The sequence below is a fragment of the Plecotus auritus genome, assembly GCF_963455305.1.
Source record: "Plecotus auritus genome assembly, chromosome: X".
NCBI lineage: Eukaryota > Metazoa > Chordata > Mammalia > Chiroptera > Vespertilionidae > Plecotus > Plecotus auritus.
The window spans coordinates 93681226-93700060 of record NC_137784.1 but is presented as its reverse complement, the minus strand read 5'-3'; the positions used below and the strand labels follow the sequence as shown (position 1 = coordinate 93700060).

Genomic DNA, 18835 nt, shown 5'->3' with positions numbered 1-18835 from the left:
CATGATAAGGTGACAATTGTTTAGGCAGTGGTTCTCAACAGGTGTAGGAGAGTTTTCACCCCAGGGGACATTTTCTTGGCTTCCATGACTAGAGGGTGTTACTGGCATCTAGTAGGTAGATGCTGGAGATGCTGCTAAATATCCTACAATGCACAGTTTAGCCCCACACTACAAATAGGGATACAGCCCAGAAGGTCAACAGTACTTTGTTTGAGAAACTCCTTTAGGGTGCTTTTTTTTTTTACCTGCCACATGATAGTCTAAATATTTTTCAAAATTTCATTTAACAAATAAACCTTTGATAGAGATGTAATGGTTATAATAATTTCATGATTTTATTTTTGTGAAAACTTCAACGAATGGAAGTATATTTGTGTGTACTTGGAATAATTTAGGAGAAGAAAGAATCAAGGATGAATGCCAAGTTTCTGGCTTGAGCAACTCATCAGGATGTTGGTGACATTATTTGAAATGAGAGAAACAGATGTGTGGAACAAAATCTTCAGTTCAGATTTTACGCTTGTAGAATATGAAGTACCTGAGAGATATCAGGAGGAAGTCCTAAAGATCAGAATTTAGGTGTTTAGACATATCTTTAAATTGAGATTTGTCAGTATATGAGTATAAATTAGTCCTGAGATTGGAGGAAATCACCCACCAGAATGTATATCTTTTTTAATATATTTTATTGATTTTTTACAGAGAGGAAGGGAGAGGAATAGAGAGTTAGAAACATCAATGAGAGAGAAACATCGATCAGCTGCCTCCTGCACACTTCCCACGGGGTATGTGCCCGAAACCAAGGTACATGCCCTTGCCCTTGCCCGGAATCGAACCTGGGACCCTTGAGTCCGCAGGCCAACGTTCTATCCACTGAGCCAAACCAGTTAGGGCTGTATATTTTTTTTTAAAGTATATTTTTATTGATTTCAGAGAGGTAGGGAGAGGGAGAGAGAGATAGAATGATGAGAAAGAATCAATGATCTGCTGCCTCCTGTACTACTAGGGATCGAGCCCTCAACCCGGACATGTGCCCTGACTAGAATAGTACCGTGACCTCCTGGTTCATAGGTTGATGTTCAGACACTGAGCCATGCCGGCCAGGCATCTTAAGAAGTAAAGAGTACCTTATAGCACAGTGCTTAGGAACACCAACATTCACAGTATGAGTAGAGGAGAATCTAGCAAAAGACTGAGATAAAATAGGAAGTGATCCAGAAGTGTAATCTTCCAAGCCAAGGGAAAAGAAATGTTTTTAGGTGGATGAGTGGTTATTGATACAGAGGCTGTTGTTGACTTTGGTCATACCCATGAAAGTGACTAGAAGCCAAATTACAGTGGGTTGTGAATTCCATGTTAAGTAAGAAATTTAGTTGTGTTGTAGATTTATGTAAATTTGCCTGTGAAGGCCTTCAAGGTTATAGTGAATAATGTTTTATAATACATTAAATAGTTGCTTGGATTCTAAGTGATTCAGCAAGTATGAAAATAGTTCTGTATTACCACAGATAAAGGTGTATGTTTGACACTAAAACATTACTTTTGTTTTTCAGACCTTTCAAGAAATCGTTTTGCAGAAATTCCTTCTGATATCTGGTTATTTGCACCTCTTGAAACATTAAATTTATATCATAATTGCATTAAAACCATTCCTGAAGCCATTAAAAACCTGCAGATGTTAACGTACCTTAACATTAGGTAAGGAAATAATTTTGGGGGTACATTTTGTTTTTATCATAGTTTTAATCATTTTAGTAGCAAAGGAATGTGTTTGGTTTGGCTATGTAGCCTATATTTATCTCAGTAGTATCTTATTTGTATTTTTTATATGCCCACACTATTGTATAGGCCTTTAGTATTGTTTTTGAGAGCAATGCTTCTCAAACTAATGTGCATGGGAATCACCTGGGGATTAAAACAGGATTCTGATTTTATAGGTCTGCAGTGGGACCTGCATTTCTAACAAGCCGCTTGGTAATGCCCATGCCTGCTGGTCCTTAAATCACTTTGAATAGCAAGACTTTACATCAGAAATACTTTACTGAAATCATAGCATCACAATAACGATTTATTTACATGCATCCTCAGTTATATAAACAGTCCTTGTGATATTTTTCACACTCCTGTGACTTTCTGTTGCTACTTCAAGGATCGATAGATTGGGATGGGAATGGTGGAACATTAGGAGGTGGATGACAGTTGATGTTAATATCGAATAAGTGCTTACTGTGTGCCGGGCAGTGTTACAAATACTTTACACCTATTACCTTATGTTCACAACAGCCTTTTGAAATATGTACTTTTATTATCCCTATACTTTTATTATTACGGATGAGGAAACTGAAGCACAGAGAAGTTAACTATTTGCCCAAAGTTCTGTATAGGGTGTCTCCCAGAAAATGTATACACACACTTTGAATAATTATTAAGGCAGTGTTTTTGAAAATACTTTTCATTTTCGCCCTAGCTGGTTTGGCTCAGTAGATAGAACATCAGCCTGTGGACTGAAGGGTCCTGGGTTTGATTCCGGTCAAGGGCACATGCCCGGGTTGCGGGCTTGATCCCCAGTAGGGGGCATGCAGGAGGTAGCCGATCAATGATTCTCTCTCATCATTGATGTTCCTATCTCTCTCTTCCTTCCTCTCTGAAATCAATAAAAATATATTTTTAAAAAATCAGTAAAAAATGAAATACATTTTCAAGTGAGATACTTAAACAGCAGATAGCCCAATTGATATGGATATTTCTTTTCAGATTTAACCCATTGGAAGTAATAATTATTCAAAGTATGTATACATTTTGGGATATACCCTGTATATGTGTGTGTGTGTGTGTGTGTGTGTGTGTGTGTATGTATGTGTGTGTGCAGATTTAACCCATTGGAATTAATAATTATTCAAAGTACATATAAATTTTGGGGACATACACACACAAGGTGTCCCCCAAAATGTATACGTGCTTTGAATAATTATCAATATATATACACTGAGTGGCCAGATTACTTTGAATAATTATTAATATATATATACACTGAGTGGCCAGTGACCCCACCCATGCACGAATTCGTGCACCAGGCCTCTAATATATATATACATATACACACACACACTGAGTGGCCAGATTATTATGCGTTCAGAGATCATAATAATCTGGTCACTCAGTGTATATATTATGGTAGAGCCAAGATTATAATAAAGTAATATGGCTGTAGAAATCTCATTCTTCAGCTATTACCCTATATTTATAACAGAGTGAACATTTAATAAGAGTAAGAAAAAGAATGCCCTGTTAAATGAGTGACATTGAATGGAAACTGGTGTATTGTCACAATTTTAGAATCGTTTTCTTATTTTTCTTTTTTATTGAATTGTAAGGGATAATTTATTTCCCTTTGTTAGCAAAGTTAATTGTTTAAATTCCCATATAGGAAAGTAGTAAATGTAATTAATATACAAAAATAATAATGCTCCTTTCTTGCTGTGATATATTATTATGTATGTCTCCCCCAGTAGTGTCACCTGGCTGTACATACTATTTTAACCGAAACTACTTAACACCTTAAAATACATGAGAGAGATTTATTTCCATAGATGTCAGTCATTTCGGTGCTCCTTTCCTTGACCTGGTTTGGGAGAGGTTTGAGGAAAGTGAGGAAAGTTTGTCTTTGTTTCATTTTGTTCTTTTATGGAAGAAAAGTGATTTGTCCAAAATTGAAGTACATTTCTATAGTAACACCTATGGTGTATCTTATAATACAGGCATGCCTCAGAGATATTGTGGGGTCGGTTCCAGACCACCATATTAAAGTAGGTATCTCAATAAATTGAGTTGTAATCTTTTTGCTGGTGGAGGGTCTTGCCTTCATTTGTATAAAATGCAACACCTGTGAGGTGCAGTAACTCTAAGCACAATCAAAATAGGTATGCCTGTAATTTTATTAAACTCTCTGATTCTTTCTTGTTTTGATCTATAAAAGTTAACTTCTGATTTTTGTTTACAGTCACAGACATTTTGAACAAACTCTATTGAGGTAACATTTGTTCTAGTGACTGACTTCCTTTGACTGTCTCTAAAACATGTGGCAAAAAAAGTAAAGATTAATGACTTACTATTTATGTATAAAGAAATAAATTCTGGAGAAAGCTTACTGTGCTATTTCAATGAACCTTGTTCTTAAGGGAAGCAAATAAGTCAGTTTTTAAGTGTGTGTGTGTGTGTTTTTTTTAATCTGAGGGAGATTAGAATGTTTGTGTATGTACCATTATTTTTTCTATTTACTTTATTTTTTATTTTGGTGAAAATATCTTTGAGAAACTTATAAGATGATTTTTAAGTCCCCCCCCCTTCCTGTATACTACTTCCTTTTTAAGTAGAATCATGCTGGAAGATCCTTGTGTGCTTCATCCTAAAAGTGTCAAGAGTTGTGACAGGCCCCTAGCATATTTGACATTCCAGCAGCCTGGCCAGCATTCCTGTTCTAGTAACATAGTCTTTTTTTTTTTTTTTTTTTTTGAAATTCTATGCCAGGTCTAAAGCTAGTCTAGTGTTTCTGGATGTCCTCTACAGGCATAAAATGGGGTGAAAGTTTTTGAAATCCTCTGTTAGGGTAACACTGGGCTTTTGTTGTGCACAATACACAAAATGGTGGGTACATACAAGTCTATAAATATCACTTTGAAAAACAGGAAAAATAATAGCTCATTGCTTATGAATGTTCGGTATAGTATGTAAATGTAATGGTACACTTTATATAGTTTGGTAATAGGATTGTCTTAGTCCCTTTGGGCTGGTATAACAGAATAGCATCGACTGAGTGGCTTATAAAAACAACAGAAATTTTTCACAGTTGTGGAGGCTGCGAAGTCCAAAATCAAGGCGCCAACAAATTTAGTGTCTGGTGAGGACCCGCATCCTGGTTCATAGATGGCCGTCTTCTAGCTGTGTCCTTACATGATAGCAGGGGTTAGGGATCTCTCAGGGGCCTCTTTTATAAGGGTACTAAAAGCATTCATGAGGGCTCTGCCCTCATGACTTAATCACCTCCTAATATCATCACCTTGGGGATTAGGTTTCAACGCTGTAATTCCGGGGGAGGGCGAAGCACATTCAGTCTATAGTGGGGATCATTTAGATCAGTCTGTATTGGTGTATAAATTTGACCACAGTAGTCTGAGGGTAAGGATCCCAATACCAGATAGCTTGGATATGAATGCTGGTTTTCCCACTTACCAGCTGTGTGACTTTGAGGAGTTTAATCTCTTTTTTTTTACTGTTTCATCACCTGTAAAATAGGCATCATGATAGTATTTATCTTTCTAAAGTAGATTGTTGTGAGTGTTAGTTAATTCATGTGAGGTATTCTGAATATGGCCTGGCACATAGTAAACACTCAATAAATGTTAATTGTTGTTATATTTAAGTGTATCTACAGAGATAAAAATGTATCAACTTTGAGCTGTGATAAAGGTTGCTAGTAGGCTGTTCTACCATAAACTCATAGAACAAAGAAATAAGTTAAGCTTTTTACATGTTTTTGAAGACATAATCCTATTCATTCTTTCATAAATTTAAACATAGTACATGCAAATTCATCCTTGGAGCCTTACCCTAGTTAAAGGCATGGAGCTATTGATTATAGTGAAGTTATAGTAGAGAGCAAGGTTCTGGCATTCTTCAGCTCAGAAGAATGATTTTGGGTTTTGAGAACTGGTGGTGTATAATGTCTCTAATAATAACTACCTATCTTGTGGGGTTAATGTGAGGATTAAATGAAATAGTGCATATAAAGATTTTAGTCTGATACAAACTAAGCATTCATTAAGTGATAGTTATTATTTAGTCAAAGTTTCTTATTTACTTTTGAGGTGATTTGTTCTTTTTCAGCATAACGTGTCAGGTTTCAGACATACTTATCATAATAAGACTTTCTTATTCTTTTCAGTCGAAATCTTTTATCAACATTGCCAAAATACTTATTTGATCTTCCTCTTAAAGTTTTGGTCATCAGTAATAATAAACTGGTATCCATTCCAGAAGAAATTGGGAAGTTGAAAGATTTAATGGAATTGGTGAGTAAAACAGTTGTATTGATTGTATATGATATGCATAATACATGCCTTTATATTTTGGAATATTACTCATTTCTTTATGTAATTTCACTGTAATTTTAAAGAAAAGAATAACTTGATATATGTCTAAGTTCACTTTAGGAAAATTTCTAAATACTATTGCTTATCTGATTTTAACTCACAGCCAATAAAAGCCTGATTTGTTCCTCAGTCCTCAGCAGAGGCTTGCCTCTCCTAAGAAATGCTTTTCAAACGAATAAGCATTTGTCTACTCATTTGTAAAGGTCTTACCAGTAAAAAATACAAGGATTTTTTTTAAGGTTTTACAGGGCTGCTATGAGAGCTTCAGAGAAAGGGGATAAACAGTAGAATGAACAAAACTCATGTGATTTTATAACAGTTTTTGGGACCAAGATAAATGGAAAGAGGCCATTATATAAAATTGATCGTACGTATAGGAATAATTTAAAGGATATTGAACTCTGAGAGGAACATAGTCAGATATTCATGGCATTGAGCTAATTTTCACATTTCTATTCCTTCCACTTCATACAGTATACCATGCTGTTTATTTTTATCTTTTTTTATCTTGAGTAATGCTTTCCTAATACATGGATATTTTAAAAGTATTCTTAAGTGCGACTTTATTATGTGTGGGTGGCCAAAAATTTTCTTGAGGAACTTATTTACAATTTTATAATGGGAAATTAATATGCTAATAAAATGTAATGAACAGAAATTTCAGGAATGTCTTTCTTTTATTCATTAAGGAATACATGCATGTGCAATTATTGCACAAGGAAACTTCCTTGAACTTAGTCTTGCTATGTTTTAGAACCAGATAATTTTAAGGTGGTAAGAGATCTTATAAGTGATCAGATATAAGCAATTCCTAACACAGGAATCCCTACCACTCTAGCTGGATATGTTCAATGGTGGAAAATTTGTGTGTGTGTGTGTGTGTGTGTGTGTGTGTGTGTCTGTCTGTCTGAGGCAGTCCTAATTCTCTTTTGCAAAACTATTTGTTATCCTTTTTATTTTGCACTAAAATCCATACCTCTATCACTTTTATCTACTGGTCCTGGGACTACCCTGTGAAGAAGTATAACAACTTCACTTCCCTTCTGATGTTTGTAATCTTTCGTGTGTCTACTCTCCATTTTTCCAAACTCTAAAGCCTGTTTGTCTGTAGCTTAAACATCTTTATTACTTTTATTCCTGTCTATATTTCTGTTTTTTATTACTTTTTATTTTTAACTATTTCTGTCTCGAAATGTTCTCTTTTATTAAGGTCTCTTTTAATGTTATACTCACCAATGAACAGAAGAGTTCAGATGTTGATCTAACAAATTTATAATGAAAGAGAACCATTACTTTCTTTGACCTGGACACTTAATATTTTTAAAGATTTTATACATATTATACTTTTAGTTTCTATGGCTCTATTGTTTCTTTTTTTTCATTCAATTTTTGGACTTGTGTTCTAAATTATATGACATGAGACAGTTTGGGGATAAGTGAAATTTCATAAATATTTAGGCTTTTTAGATTTTCTAAAAAAATATCTTTATTGTTGAATGTATTACAGATGTCTCCCCTTTTCCCCCCATTGACCCCCCTCCACCCTGCTCCTCCCTCTGGCCTTCACCACACTATTGTCTGTGTTCATAGGTTATGCATACTAGTATATGAATATAAATTCTTTGGTTAATCTCTTCCTACCTCCCCTCCTTCCATCTGAGATTAGCCAGTCTGTTCCATCCTTCCATGTCTCTGGAACTATATATTATAGTATTTTTTATTTAAAAAGAATATTTGTTACCAGAATCCCATTGATTTTTCTTTGGGTCTGCCTGCCTGTGTTCACTGGCCCAAAGAAATGCACAAGCAGGAGTTTGAAGTATAGAAAGAGAAAATAATTTAATAATGTAATAATAATTGTCTCTCCAATACGGAGACAGGGCACTTTAGCTCTAAATGAAACAACTTCGTGATGGCATGTATGTTACAGATTATATAGGGCTAAATCACAAGATACTGTGGGTTGGGGGTTCTGGATCATGCTGGGAGCTGATTGGTCAGAAGTGAGGTAAGGGTAATCATTTCTTTAGGACTTGAAGACAGCTCTGACATCTTTTCTGACCTCCCTTTGTTTAGTCTCATGAAAAAGTAGCCAACGGGTCATTCTGCTTTAGGGCTCAGCAACTGAAACATTGCTTAGGTCAAGATGTTATCTTTAGTCAGCCAGAGGTCCAGACCTTGTGACCATAAGTCAGGTCTGGACTATCTTCTGCTTCGGAGGTTGCTGATTATCTGGGGGAAAGGCTAGTTCTCCTAGGGGGTATATATATAGAGAGAGGGATATGATTTCTAGAGCTAGAATTTTTTTTTTAATAAATCTTTATTCAGATTATTACAATTGTTTCTCCTTTTTCCCCCCATAGCTCCCCTCCACCCGGTTCCCACCCCACCTTCTGCCCTTACCTCCCCCCCCCACTGTCCTCATCCATAGGTGTATGATTTTTGTCCAGTCTCTTCCTGAACCCCCCATACCCCTTTCCCCCTGAGAATTATCAGTCCACTCCATTTCTATGCCCCTGATTCTATTATATTCACCAGATTATTCTGTTCCTCAGGTTTTTAATTCACTTGATTTTTAGGTTCACTTGTTGATAGATATGTATTTGTCGTTCATAATTTTTATCTTTACTTTTTTCTTCTTCCTCTTCTTTAAGAATACCTTTCAGCATTTCATATAATACTGGTTTGGTGGTGATGAACTCCTTTAGCTTTTTCTTATCTGTGAAGCTCTTTATCTGCCCTTCAATTCTGAATGATAGCTTTGCTGGGTAGAGTAATCTTGGTTGTAGGTTCTTGCTATTCATCACATTGAAAATTTCTTGCCACTCCCGTCTGGCCTGCATAGTTTCTGTTGAGAAGTCAGCTGACAGTCGTATGGGTGCTCCCTTGTAGGTAATTAACTGTTTTTCTCTTGCTGCTTTTAATATTCTCTCTTTGTCTTTTGCTCTTGGCATTTTAATTATGATGTGTCTTGGTGTGGTCCTCTTTGGATTTCTTTTGTTTGGGGTTCTGTGGGCTTCCTGGACTTGTAAGTCTATTTCTTTCACCAGGTGGGGGAAGTTTTTGGTCATTATTTCTTCAAATAGGTTTTCAGTATCTTGCTCTCTCTCTTCTTCTGGCACCCCCATAATTCTGATGTTGGTACGCTTGAAGTTGTCCCAGAGTCTTCTTACACTATCGTCAACTTTTTGGATTTTTTTTTTGCTTTTTGCTTTTTCGGTGGAGTGTTTTTTGCTTCTTTGTATTTCAATTCTTTGACTTGATTCTTGTGTTCCTCTAGTCTGTTGTTGGGTCTCTGTATAATATTTTTTATTTCAGTCAGTGTATGTTTAATTTCTAGTTGGTCCTTTTTCATATCTTCGGGGGTCTCGTTATATTTATCGGTCTTTTCTAGGATATTCTTGAAAAGCCTTATAACCATGGTTTTGAATTCTATATCCAGTCCTTTGTTTTCCTCCATTTCTTTCATTTGTGATCTGTTTCTTTAATGCCGCATTTTCACTGCTTCCCTGAGTTGGTAAGGTAGATTTGTGTGCTAGGTTTCCTATATGGCCCAGTGGGTCGGCCTCCCCAGTTAACCTGAAGTGGACACTCTTGGTGCACCCCTTTGTGGACTGTGTGTACAGCCTTGTTGTAATTAAGTCTTGGTTGTTGTTGGTATCACTGGGAGGAATTGACCTCCAGGCCAGTTGGCTGTAAGGATCAGCTGTGTCTACGCTGGGAGAAGTTCGGTGCTGGAGACAGCCTTATAGGATTAGACTTGCCAAATTACAATAGCCTCTGTGCTCAGCTTGGATGGGGTGGAGTCTCAGGGCAGAGCAGACAGTCTTGGCTTCCAGTCAGCCTTGCCCTTGCGCGCACACGCGCGCCTTCAGACCTCTGCCTTCCCCGGCTCCTGAGTCTCCACCTGAGAGTCCAGATTCCCACCACAAGAGCGTGGGTCCCCAGGGGCTCACCTGGAACTGGGGTTCAGTGCAGTCAGAACTGGGGCTCAGTGCAGTCAGGAACTTCTGACTCCCTTCCACTAGGGAAAGCCTGTGGCAACCTCCGCAGCCTTTGTGCGCACTGGCACGCACGCGCCTTCAGACCTCTGCCTTCCCCGGCTCCCGAGTCTCCGCCCGAGAGTCCAGATTCCCCCACAAGAGCGTGGGTCCCCAGGGGCTCGCCTGGAACTGGGGTTCAGTGCAGTCAGAACTGGGGTTCAGTGCGGTCGGGGGCTTCCTTCCCCCTTCCTCCAGAGAAAGTCAGCCAGGCTCTCAGCCGCCCTTCCTCTCTGTGCGCACAAAGACCCTTTGCCGTACCTCCAATTCTCTGCGAGCTTTTCTCTTTCCTTCTAGTTGTAGAATTTTCACTCAGCCAGCTTTCCTGTGGTTCTGGATGGTGTCCGTTCTGTCTTTTAGTTGTAGTTTTGAAATTGTTGTGTGAGGCAGCAGTTTAGGTGCTTACCTATGCTGCCATCTTGGTTTCTTAGAGCTAGAATGTATAACTAAATTTAATCAAAGTCATATTTTAAAATACTAAATATCATTATTTTACTAGGCATTATAAAATTATTGTGCTATAAACTCTTAAAATCAGTAACAGTGGCTATATAGCATTAGGATGGCTAATTGACAATTATAAATCACATAGTGAATTTGTGGTTATTACCTGTCATTAGAATATTTTCCTATGACACTATTCCACAAGAATTTAGTGGCCAACTACAGTTAAATTCTACCATTAGAAGCCTAGGAAATACTCTCAGACCTCCAATCTCCAGCAGAGTATTTTGTAGAGTACCCATTGGTTGAGTGAGTCAATTTCCTGTGCTTAATTTTATTTGTTCTGGGAAAGGTAGCTATCTATCAAATTGCTATAGATTTTCTATAACAAAATCTTCAGTATTAGACACCTTTGGGAGAAAGCAATAGTATTTACTTTAAAGGACCTTTTCCCAAACTTTTATTATTTGTCATTTGGATAATAGTCTATTCTCAACACAGCCACTAAGTGGTCCTGTCGAAACATAAGTCAGGTCAAGTCATATCTCTGTTTAAAAGCTTCTGGTTCCTGCCCATATTTCTCTGAGTAAAAGCCAAAGTTGTGCCCCTCTCCCCCATCGCCTTCCCCTTGTGTACTTCCCTCTAGTTACACTGGATTCCTTGCTGTTCTTAGTAGGTCAGGCATGCTTTGCTTAAGAGCCTTTCCATTTATTGTTCCTTCTGTCTGGAATATGTTTTTCCTATTAATTTTATTTTGTATTGGTTTCAGGTGTACAGCTTAGTGGTTAGACAATATTTTTCAGTACCCCAACTGGCACCATACATAGTTACCACAGTATTATTGACTAGGAATAGTCTTTTCTTATATTTTTGCATGGATCACACTCTCAGCTCTGACAACACTGCTCAAATAATAGCTTCTCCATGAGACAATTTAAATTGCTAATATCACACCTTACTATCACTAGCACACTGCCATTTGCCTTTACCCTGCTGTGTTGTTGTTTTTTTTGAAAAATAGCACTTATCTTCTATCATATTATATAATCTCCCCATTTCTAGAATGTAAGCTACATAAAAAGCTGTGAGGGCAGGAATTTTTGTTTGCTTTATTCCTTGATGTGACCCGTGACAGGGAAGAAGAAACTTTCCTCTACCCACAGGGTTCTTCTGGCTGGCCTAATAATCAAATAGACATGAGACAGATTACCAAGAGAAAATGACCAAATTTAATACACACAAATGTATTGGGATTCCATATACATGAGAGAGTCAGAGAACCATATTCAGGAGAGTTTCAGAGACAGAAAGGGAACATTGGTGGGTATATATGACATTCTGAGCTAGGGATGAGTTAATGTACCCAGGGGCTTCAGAAAGTCACTGCAGAGAGAGCCCATGTTCAGTGATTAGTAGTTTGTCTTGCCATGTAGATTGATAAAAAGACATTTCTGATGATAACTCTTACCATGGGCCAGGCTCCTAATTTAAATTCTAGATAGTTAAAGAGGGAAAGGGGACAGTAGTTTCTCTTGAGCCCGCATGGTCTCAGTTGCCTTCAGCTCAAAATAATCCACATACCACTGAGGCACATTGGGGGTGGCTCCTTCTGAATTTCCATAGTCCCTAGCAACTAGATCAGTGCCTAGTAAATAGTTGGTATTTGATAAATATTCATTGTCGAATAAAGATGCCTTTGAAAGAAGTATGTAAGATACATTTTCCTAATAATCTTTAGGTTAGATGATTAAATATTCTTTAATATTCCTTTGAATTTACCTTCCTGCCATTTTTACTTTAGATAAGAATGAATATATCTTCCATTCCTTTCCCTCCAAGCTAATATAATTTCCAGTGAAAGTTGGAAATTGGGGGCAGTTGTGGTAGAATATGAATTTCATTTGCAGTGTGTCTGGAATGAGTGCTGAGATCTTGTTGCAGATGTTTTTCCTCTTTTTGTTGATGTGGTAATAAGAAAGGGGAGGGAGAGGAGAGCATAATTAACTTAAGTTGTTATTTATCCTCTTTTATGGAAATGTGGTATTGTTTATCTTTAAATCAGGGCTTGCATTTTAATTTAACCCTGAGACATTTCCTACTCAGATTTCCTAGATTGTCTTTGGGTTGTGAGCCATAAACTTTGTGTTTGTAATCCCTCATATTTTGCATCCTTTTGAGAAAAGGCTTAGTTAAATCAATCCTGGCCATAGACATTAGTTCTTCAGCTCACATGTGTAAATCCTTGACTTCCTCTGCTTCTGCCCAACCAAGCATCTCAAAACAACTATAATTGACAGATTATCACAATGGTTGATAATTGTCTTTTATTTACCTCTGAATTAAGAACACTTGGATCACCCTTACTTCTGGTTTTAGTTGATGAGAGTGGTCTTTAGTTGAGATTTTCGAATGGCAGATTGATGTAGTACTAAATTATAACCTCAAATTTTTGCACAAAAAATTCATGTTAAATATACTAGGTTGACATCATGATGTAATATAAATAGAAATCTACCAGATAATCCATCTTTAGATAAACAACATTAAACATAACTTTTGCAACAGTACAGTAGTGATGCAGAGGATCAAATCAGCTGTTTGGAAGATAAGGAAGAAGAAAACACCCAATCAGAACACCAAAAACAAAAAAGAATCCAAGAAAATGAACATAGTGCAAGGAGCCTCAGGTAAAACTTCAGGTGTGCCAACATTTGCAACTTGGGAATGCTAGAAGCAGAAGAGAAAGAACAAAGAATTGAAAACCTACTTGAAAAAGTAATGGAAAACTCTAACCTGGTGAAGGAAATACATGGTACAAATCCAGGAAGTATAGAGTCCCAAACAAGATGAACCCAAAGAGGCCCACTCCAAGACACATCATAATTAAAATGCCAAAGGTTAAAGACAAAGAGAAAAATCTTAAAAGCAGCAAGAGAAAAACAGTTAGTTACCTACAAGGGAGCCACCCTTAAGACTGTCAGCTAATTTCTCAACAGAAACTGCAGGTCAGAAGGGATTGGCAAGAAATGTTCAAAGTGGGAGAAACCAAGATGGCGGCATAGGTAAACACCTAAACTGCTGCCTCGCACAACAATTTCAAAACTACAACTAAAAGACAGAACGGACACCATCCAGAACCACAGGAAAGCTGGCTGAGTGAAAATTCTACAACTAGAAGGAAAGAGGAAAGCTCACAGAGAATTGGAGGTACGGCAAAGGGGCTTTGTGCGCGCAGAGAGGAAGTGCGGCTGAGAGCCTGGCTGACTTTCTCTGGCGGAAGGGGGAAGGAAGCTTCCGACCGCACTGAACCCCAGTTCTGACAGCACTGAACCCCAGTTCCGGGCAAACCCCTGGGGACCCACGCTCTTACGGGGGGAGTCTGGACTCTCGGGCGGAGACTCGGGAACCGGGGAAGGCGGAGGACTGAAAGTGCCCGCGCGCGCGCGCGCCAGGGCGCACAAAGGCTGCGGAAGTTGCCACAGGCTTTCCCTAGTGGAAGGGAGTCAGAGGATTCTGACTGCACTGAGCCCCAGTTCTGACTGCAGTGAACCCCAGTTCCAGGCAAGCCCCTGGGGACCCACGCTCTTGTGGGGGAGTCTGAACTCTCGGGCGGAGACTCGGGAGCCGGGGAAGGCGGAGGACTGAAAGCGCGCGTGCGCGTGCCAGTGTGCACAAAGGCTGCGGAGGTTGCCACAGGCTTTCCCTAGTGAAAGGGAGTCAGAGGATTCTGACTGCACTGAGCCCCAGTTCTGACTGCAGTGAACCCCAGTTCCAGGCGAGCCCCTGGGGACCCACGCTCTTGTGGGGGAATCTGAACTCTCGGGCGGAGACTCGGGAGCCGGGGAAGGCGGAGGACTGAAAGCGCGCGTGCGCGTGCCAGTGTGCACAAAGGCTGCGGAGGTTGCCACAGGCTTTCCCTAGTGAAAGGGAGTCAGAGGCTCCTGACAGCACTGAGCCCCAGTTCTGACTGCAGCGAACCCCAGTTCCAGGCGAGTCCCTGGGGACCCACACTCTTGTGGGGGGAGTCTGGACTCTCAGGCGGAGACTCGAGCTGGGGAAGGCGGAAGACTGAAAGCGCACATGCGCGCAAGGGCAAGGCTGACAGGAAGCCAAAACTGAGACTCCACCCCATCCAAGCTGAGCACAGAGGCTATTGCAATTTGGCAAGCCTAATCCTATAAGGCTGTCTCCAGCACCGAACTTCTCCCAGCATAGACACAGCTGATCCTTACAGCCAACTGGCCCGGAGGTCAATTCTTCCCAGTGATACCAACAACAATCAAGACTTAATTACAACAAGGCTGTACACACAGTCCACAAAGGGGTGCACCAAGAGTGTCCACCTCAGGTTAACTGGGGAAGCAGACCCACTGGGCCATATTGGAAACCTAGCACAAATATCTACCTTACCAACTCAGGGAATCAATGAAAATGCGGGGTCAAAGAATCAGATCACAAACGAAAGAAATGGAGGAAAACAAATGACTGGATATAGAATTCAAAACCACGGTTATAAGACTTTTTAAGAATATCCTAGAAAAGGCCGATAAATATAACGAGACCCTCGAAGATATGAAAAAGGACCAACTAGAAATTAAACATACACTGACTGAAATAAAAAATATTATACAGAGACCCAGAAACAGAATAGAGGAACCCAAGAATCAAGTCAAAGAATTGAAATACAAAGAAGCAAAAAACACTCAACCGAAAAAGCAAAAAGGAAAAAAAAAAATCCAAAAAGTTGAAGATAATGTAAGAAGACTCTGGGACAACTTCAAGCGTACCAACATCAGAATTATGGGGGTGCCAGAAGAAGAGAGAGAGCAAGATACTGAAAACCTATTTGAAGAAATAATGACAGAAAACTTCCCCCCACCTGGTGAAAGAAATAGACTTACAAGTCCAGGAAGCCCACAGAACCCCAAACAAAAGGAATCTAAAGAGGACTACACCAAGACACATCATAATTAAAATGCCAAAAGCAAAAGACAAAGAGAGAATATTAAAAGCAGCAAGAGAAAAACAGTTAATTACCTACAAGGGAGCACCCATACGACTGTCAGCTGACTTCTCAACAGAAACTATGCAGGCCAGACGGGAGTGGCAAGAAATTTTCAATGTGATGAATAGCAAGAACCTACAACCAAGATTACTCTACCCAGCAAAGCTATCATTCATAATTGAAGGGCAGATAAAGAGCTTCACAGATAAGAAAAAGCTGAAGGAGTTCATCACCACCAAACCAGTATTATATGAAATGCTGAAAGGTATTCTTAAAGAAGAGGAAGAAGAAAAAAGTAAAGAGAAAAATTATGAACAACAAATACATATCTATCAACAAGCGAACCTAAAAATCAAGTGAATTAAAAACCTGAGGAACAGAATAATCTGGTGAATATAATAGAATCAGGGGCATAGAAAGGGAGTGGACTGATAATTCTCAGGGGGAAAGGGGTATGGGGGGTTCATGAAGAGAATGGACAAAAATCATACACCTATGGATGAGGACAGTGGGGGGGAGGTAAGGGCAGAAGGTGGGGTGGGAAATGGGTGGAGGGGAGCTATGGGGGGAAAAAGGAGAAATAATTGTAATAATCTGAAGAAAGATTTATTAAAAAAATAAATAAATAAAAATTAAAAAAAAAAAGAAATGTTCAAAGTGATGAAAAGCAAGGACCTATATCAAGATTACTCTACCCAGCAAAGCTATCATTTAGAATTAAAGGACAGATAAAGAAAAAGCTAAAGGAGTTCATCATCACCAAACCAGTATTACAAGAAATGTTGAAGGGTTTCTTTAAGAAGAAGAGAAAAAGATAAAAAATATAAATAATAAAATGGCAATAAGTACATATCTATCAAAAATTACTTTAAATGCAAATGTATTAAATATTCTAATCAAAAGACACAGTGGCTGAATGGATAATAAAGCAATATATATATATATATATGCACACACACTATCTACAAGTGACTCACTTCAGATCAAAAGACCCACACAGACTGAAAATAAAGAGACAGAAAAAGATATTTCACAAAAATGGAAACTACAACAACAAAAATGCTGGGGTGGCAATACTTATACCAGACAAAATAGACTTTAGAACAAAGGCTGTAATAAGAGACAAAGAAAGACCCAGCAATTCCACTTCTGTATATTTACCCAAGAAACCCAAAATGCTAAATCAAAAGACATATACATCCATATGTTTATTGCAGCATTATTTACAATAGCCAAGACATGGGAGCAACCTAAGTGTCCATCAATAGATGAATGGATAAAGAAGTGGAATATGACTCAGCCATAAAAAAGAATGAAATTTTGCCATCTGCAACAACATGGATGGATCTAGAAGGTATTGTGCTGAGTGGAATAAGTTAGACAGAGAAGGATGAATGCAAGATGATTTTACTTTTATGTGGAAACTAAAAAACAAAATAAACAAACAAGCATAACGGAACCAGAGAACATTTCTATGGTTGCCAGATGGGAGGGATTGGGGGGATGGGTGAAAAAGGTGAAGGGATTTAGAAGTACAAATTGGTAGTTACAAAATAGTCACTGGGATGTAAAGTACAGCATAAGGAATATTGTCATTAATATTGTGATAATTAGGTATGTTATGGAATATGGAATTGGCATGGAAAAACAGTTGGACACTCTGAGATTTCAGGAAAAACCTTTATTCAAAGCAGCACTGCTGGTTCAGGGGACTCTTAAGATCCAGATCCTGAACCCCATAGACAATGAGATTTTCTCTTTATATATTTCTGAGTTTCTTTGTTTCCTAACTACCAAGCTTCTGTAGTGGACTCTCACAGCCCCCACCTTCCCCCTTTCGAGAGTCAGTTAGAATGGTTAACTTAGATTGTATCTCATGTCCATCCTGGATGGCGCTGGTGATCTCCCACTAGTTAAACTGTTGATGGCAGATGGGTACTAGATTTATCGGGGTGATCACTTCGCAAGTTATATAAATGCCTGATCATGGGGTTGTACACCTGAAACTAATATAATATTGTATATCAACTGTAACTTAAAAATAAAAAATATTTTTAAAAGGTATTTTTTTCTAGTTATTAGTCATGCACTTTAATTTAAGAATGGAAATATATGTTTTCCTCAGTTAGTTTGTTATAATTTTATTTTCTTATTTTCCTTAGGATATTAGCTGCAATGAGATTCAGGTTCTTCCCCAACAAATGGGAAAATTACATTCACTTAGAGAGCTCAATATAAGAAGAAATAATCTTCATGCCTTGCCAGATGGTAAGATGCTCACTGTTTTTTACTGACATGAATAAAAGAGCAACTATGTAAAACTTAATTTAATTATTTTTCATTTCTGAACAGAATTAGGAGATCTTCCCTTAGTCAAGCTGGATTTCTCTTGTAATAAAGTGACCGAGATTCCTGTTTGTTACAGGAAGCTGCATAATTTACAAGTAATAATTTTGGATAACAATCCATTGCAAGTACCACCAGCGCAGGTTTGTAATAAAAATCTGTTACTTGTTTCTTCTCTTTTTATTCAGAATTATATCTGTTACTGGTAAATTGAAAAAGCATCAGAAGTAAAAGTTAATTTGTTGTTGAGTTATTATTCTCTAAAGGAGTTTTTCTGAGAAGTGGAAGGGGGAAAAAGATTTTCCTTCTACCCTTCTAAATGGCTTTTTTGGTAGGAGTTTTATCTTAAATTCTGGAGAATAGGATTTGAAAACCCAGCCATAAACATTTTTCTTGTGAACTGATAATTCTGATTGTCAATGTTATTTCAAAAGGATAGACTATGCAGTCTTTCTACGTCTATCCCACTCAGCTATATATCTACTTGAAACTTGTGTGAGTGATAGAAGCATTTTTTTAGCACTGATAGATGGAATCATAACAGAAAGAACACTATACAAGTGTAAAAGTATTAATTTAGACTTTTAGTTTGAGGATTAAATCCATGTGGAATCCACTAAAATTATATTAAAGGAATACACTAAGCTATAAACCTACAAGGCCAAAGAATGAAAGAGAGACACAGCAGGGGAGAGATGGTAACAGAATTTTGGAGAATGGAAAATATATGGAATAGTGGTAACTAGAGTCTCTAATTATTACTGCACAAGAGTATCTGGCTGAGGAGGCACATGGCAGTGAAACTCCAGCCTGCCCTCTACTTCCAAGCTATGTGCTCTTGCACAGTGTTG

General features: G+C 38.2%; 1 protein-coding gene across 1 annotated transcript in view; it reads left to right on the top strand.

Moving 5' to 3' along the window:
- LRCH2 (leucine rich repeats and calponin homology domain containing 2) overlaps positions 1-18835 on the top strand; it is a gene marked incomplete at its 5' end in the record, with an annotated part of 196370 nt that overhangs the window by 87676 nt on the left and 89859 nt on the right. The window contains 4 exons of the mRNA XM_080653128.1: positions 1554-1698; positions 5942-6068; positions 17801-17906; positions 17991-18127. Of these exons, the coding sequence (XP_080509254.1) occupies positions 1554-1698; positions 5942-6068; positions 17801-17906; positions 17991-18127 (515 nt within the window). The remainder of the gene's footprint in view (positions 1-1553; positions 1699-5941; positions 6069-17800; positions 17907-17990; positions 18128-18835) is intronic.